The following is a 2,529-nucleotide window of genomic DNA, read 5'->3' on the forward strand; positions in this document are numbered from 1 at the left end:
TTGCCATCTTTTCCTCATTTCAGTATTAACAATGCGTTCAGTGATGCGTCAAAATTCATGAAGTGCAACTATCCCCACCACACCCCTCATTTCTTACCGTTTCTGCCGGTGGACTACGTTAATGTACTGTACTGTTCTAATTATGCGAATAAAATAACACCGATCAATTAACTAAACCAATCGATTGCGAGCGGCGCCCCACTCGTTTGTGCATGTGATCTCACATATTATTTTACTGCCCCACCCTACTTTTCCTACTAACCAGGTTTGCGAGCAAAACCATTGATATGTCACAAACGAGAATCCTGGACGAACAGAATAATCTGGATGCGAGGCGGGGACCTCGGATAACGCGAGCTTCTACTCCTGGCAGTATCGATTCGACGTGTGTAGAAGAAGACATAAGCACCAGAATCAGCGAGAGCTACACTCTCTTCTCGGAAACAATCTCTGATCTAACAGACGATTCCGACGGGGAAGAAGAAAAAGTAATGAGGATGAGAAGACGCAGTCCAATAATTAAGTGGAATGCCACATGTTTACAAGCCTTCTTGTATCCGCTCGCTCTCGCCATATATCTGCTAGCAGGAGCGCTGATATTTATGGCCATAGAAAGTGAACATGAGAATGACGTTAAAGAAATCAGTGACATGAGAAGGAGGATACTATTTGATGAGATTATAAACAACAGCAATTTGTCGAGAGAACAAGTAGAACAGATTTTTGTAAACTTCACAAGAATGTGTGAGAATAAGGTTTTACAAAATTCTACCACAAATAATTGGGATTTCCTCCCATCTGTGATGTTTGTGACATCAGTTATTACGACAATAGGTAAGATTACTAAAACATGTAGTGTACCATTATTACTCCGCGCATGTATGGATTACTAACAGGGTATGGCACTCAATCACCAGGTACTCAGAGGGGACGTGTATTTCTCTGCTTCTATGCCCTACTGGGGATACCACTGTTTTTGGTCTACATGGCTACTCTTGGGAAGTGTCTGTTAGGCATATGGAATGCTATGGTATTACGCATCCCTAGTAAGAGAGTTTCCATGAGTAAACGGATTGAAAACTACTCTGTGGTAATTTTAGTTATTATTGCATTTGTCCTTGTTGTATTCCTACCTGCAGCATTATTTCAACGCTCAGAAAGACAGTGGAGCTACAGTGACGCAGTATACTTTAGTATAGTCTCACTGACCACTGTTGGCTTTGGTGACTATGCTCCAGCTTCACATCATTTACAGAGACTGAATTATGTTGCTTTGTATGTAACCTGGTTGTTTATTGGTCTGGCAATCATCTCAGTGATCGTAGCCAAGATGAGTCAGGTGTATACAAAAGTTGAAGGCTTTGCAATAAGCAGATCTAAGAAATACGTAAAGAAATTATTAATAATGAAAAACCGTCATCAAAATGCTGCAGCTGAAGACGATAATGTTGAACTTACCCAGGATATGTATTCCAGTACTACAATGTAATATACAAATTTAATGTTTTGATTTGCAATAATTATTTGTATCTCATTTTGAATAAATGAAAATTTAATTGGGTCAGGGTTAAGGGCCTATATACATATGGCCCTAATTTCTGTGTATATCCTCTTATGTGTTGTCGTGCCAGTTTTGTCCCTTTTGTGTATCCTTGTTATACTGATATTATATGTCATTAATATCCAACACCATGTACTGTTATCTGTCTAACATCTATAACATGTCAATAATCGGTAAATGCATGGGAAAATTGAAATTAGTTGCAGAGCATTGATGTCCAAGGCTGTAACCGAAACCTATAGGTTAGTGTAACTGTTTTATTAATGAACTTGCAATACTAATTAAATTCCAAGGCAACGTTGCCTGAATAGTATAACTACATAGCAGCAGGCAGCATCATTGAAATTCCATGCATGCATGGTTTTAATTCTTGACCAGACAACTATAGATGTCAGCTTACCCTACTCTATGAAAACACTGTACATTGATCATGCATGCACTGAGGGTGTAGACAGATACAAGAACAGACACAAATTTGACAAATTAATTTGACAATAGACACAATACAACAACAGACACAAATTTGATCATGACAAATAGTAGAAAAATAGTGAATGCAGAAAGGTGTCCAACAAAGAAAATAATAAAAATACAAAACAACAAAAAAGCACCTTAAATCTTCTGGCTTGGTAGGACCATGCCTTAATAAGTTTTTTTTGCTTTTTTTTTCTCAATTTTATCAAAATTTCCTGTACAGTAGTGCATTGTGCAATGAGATTTATAGAATTATTCTGATCCATATATGGTAGCTATAGCTATTACATAATATACATTTGCTGTATGATTGCCTCATGCAGAGAGGCCAGGTGTGCATGCATAACATGACTATAAGATGCATGCAAATGAGGATAAAATGCCAAACATGGCATGGCCATTTAAAATTGTGTGCATTATTTAATGGATCGTTTTTAAATTGATTTTCATGCAAATGATGACCCTGGCCTGTTTGTCATACAACAACAGGGGCT

General features: G+C 37.8%; 1 protein-coding gene across 1 annotated transcript; it reads left to right on the forward strand.

The window, feature by feature from the left end:
• The first annotated feature begins 225 nt into the window (after positions 1-225).
• On the forward strand, positions 226-1,551 carry LOC136268570 (potassium channel subfamily K member 16-like). Its single transcript, XM_066063944.1, has 2 exons — positions 226-834; positions 897-1,551. Exons 1-2 carry the CDS (start codon positions 288-290, stop codon positions 1,487-1,489), a joined length of 1,140 nt encoding a protein of 379 aa, XP_065920016.1. The 5' UTR covers positions 226-287; the 3' UTR covers positions 1,490-1,551.
• The last annotated feature ends 978 nt before the right edge of the window (positions 1,552-2,529 follow it).

This window comes from Dysidea avara, chromosome 10 (assembly GCF_963678975.1).
Source record: "Dysidea avara chromosome 10, odDysAvar1.4, whole genome shotgun sequence".
Taxonomy (NCBI): Eukaryota; Metazoa; Porifera; class Demospongiae; order Dictyoceratida; family Dysideidae; genus Dysidea; species Dysidea avara.

Excerpts from the sequence above, each read along its gene's own strand:
- LOC136268570 (XM_066063944.1), top strand. The coding sequence starts at position 288 with ATGTCACAAACGAGAATCCTGGACGAACAGAATAATCTGGATGCGAGG. Across the intron at positions 835-896 it reads ATCAGTTATTACGACAATAG|GGTATGGCACTCAATCACCA; the intron begins GTAAGATTACTA and ends GATTACTAACAG.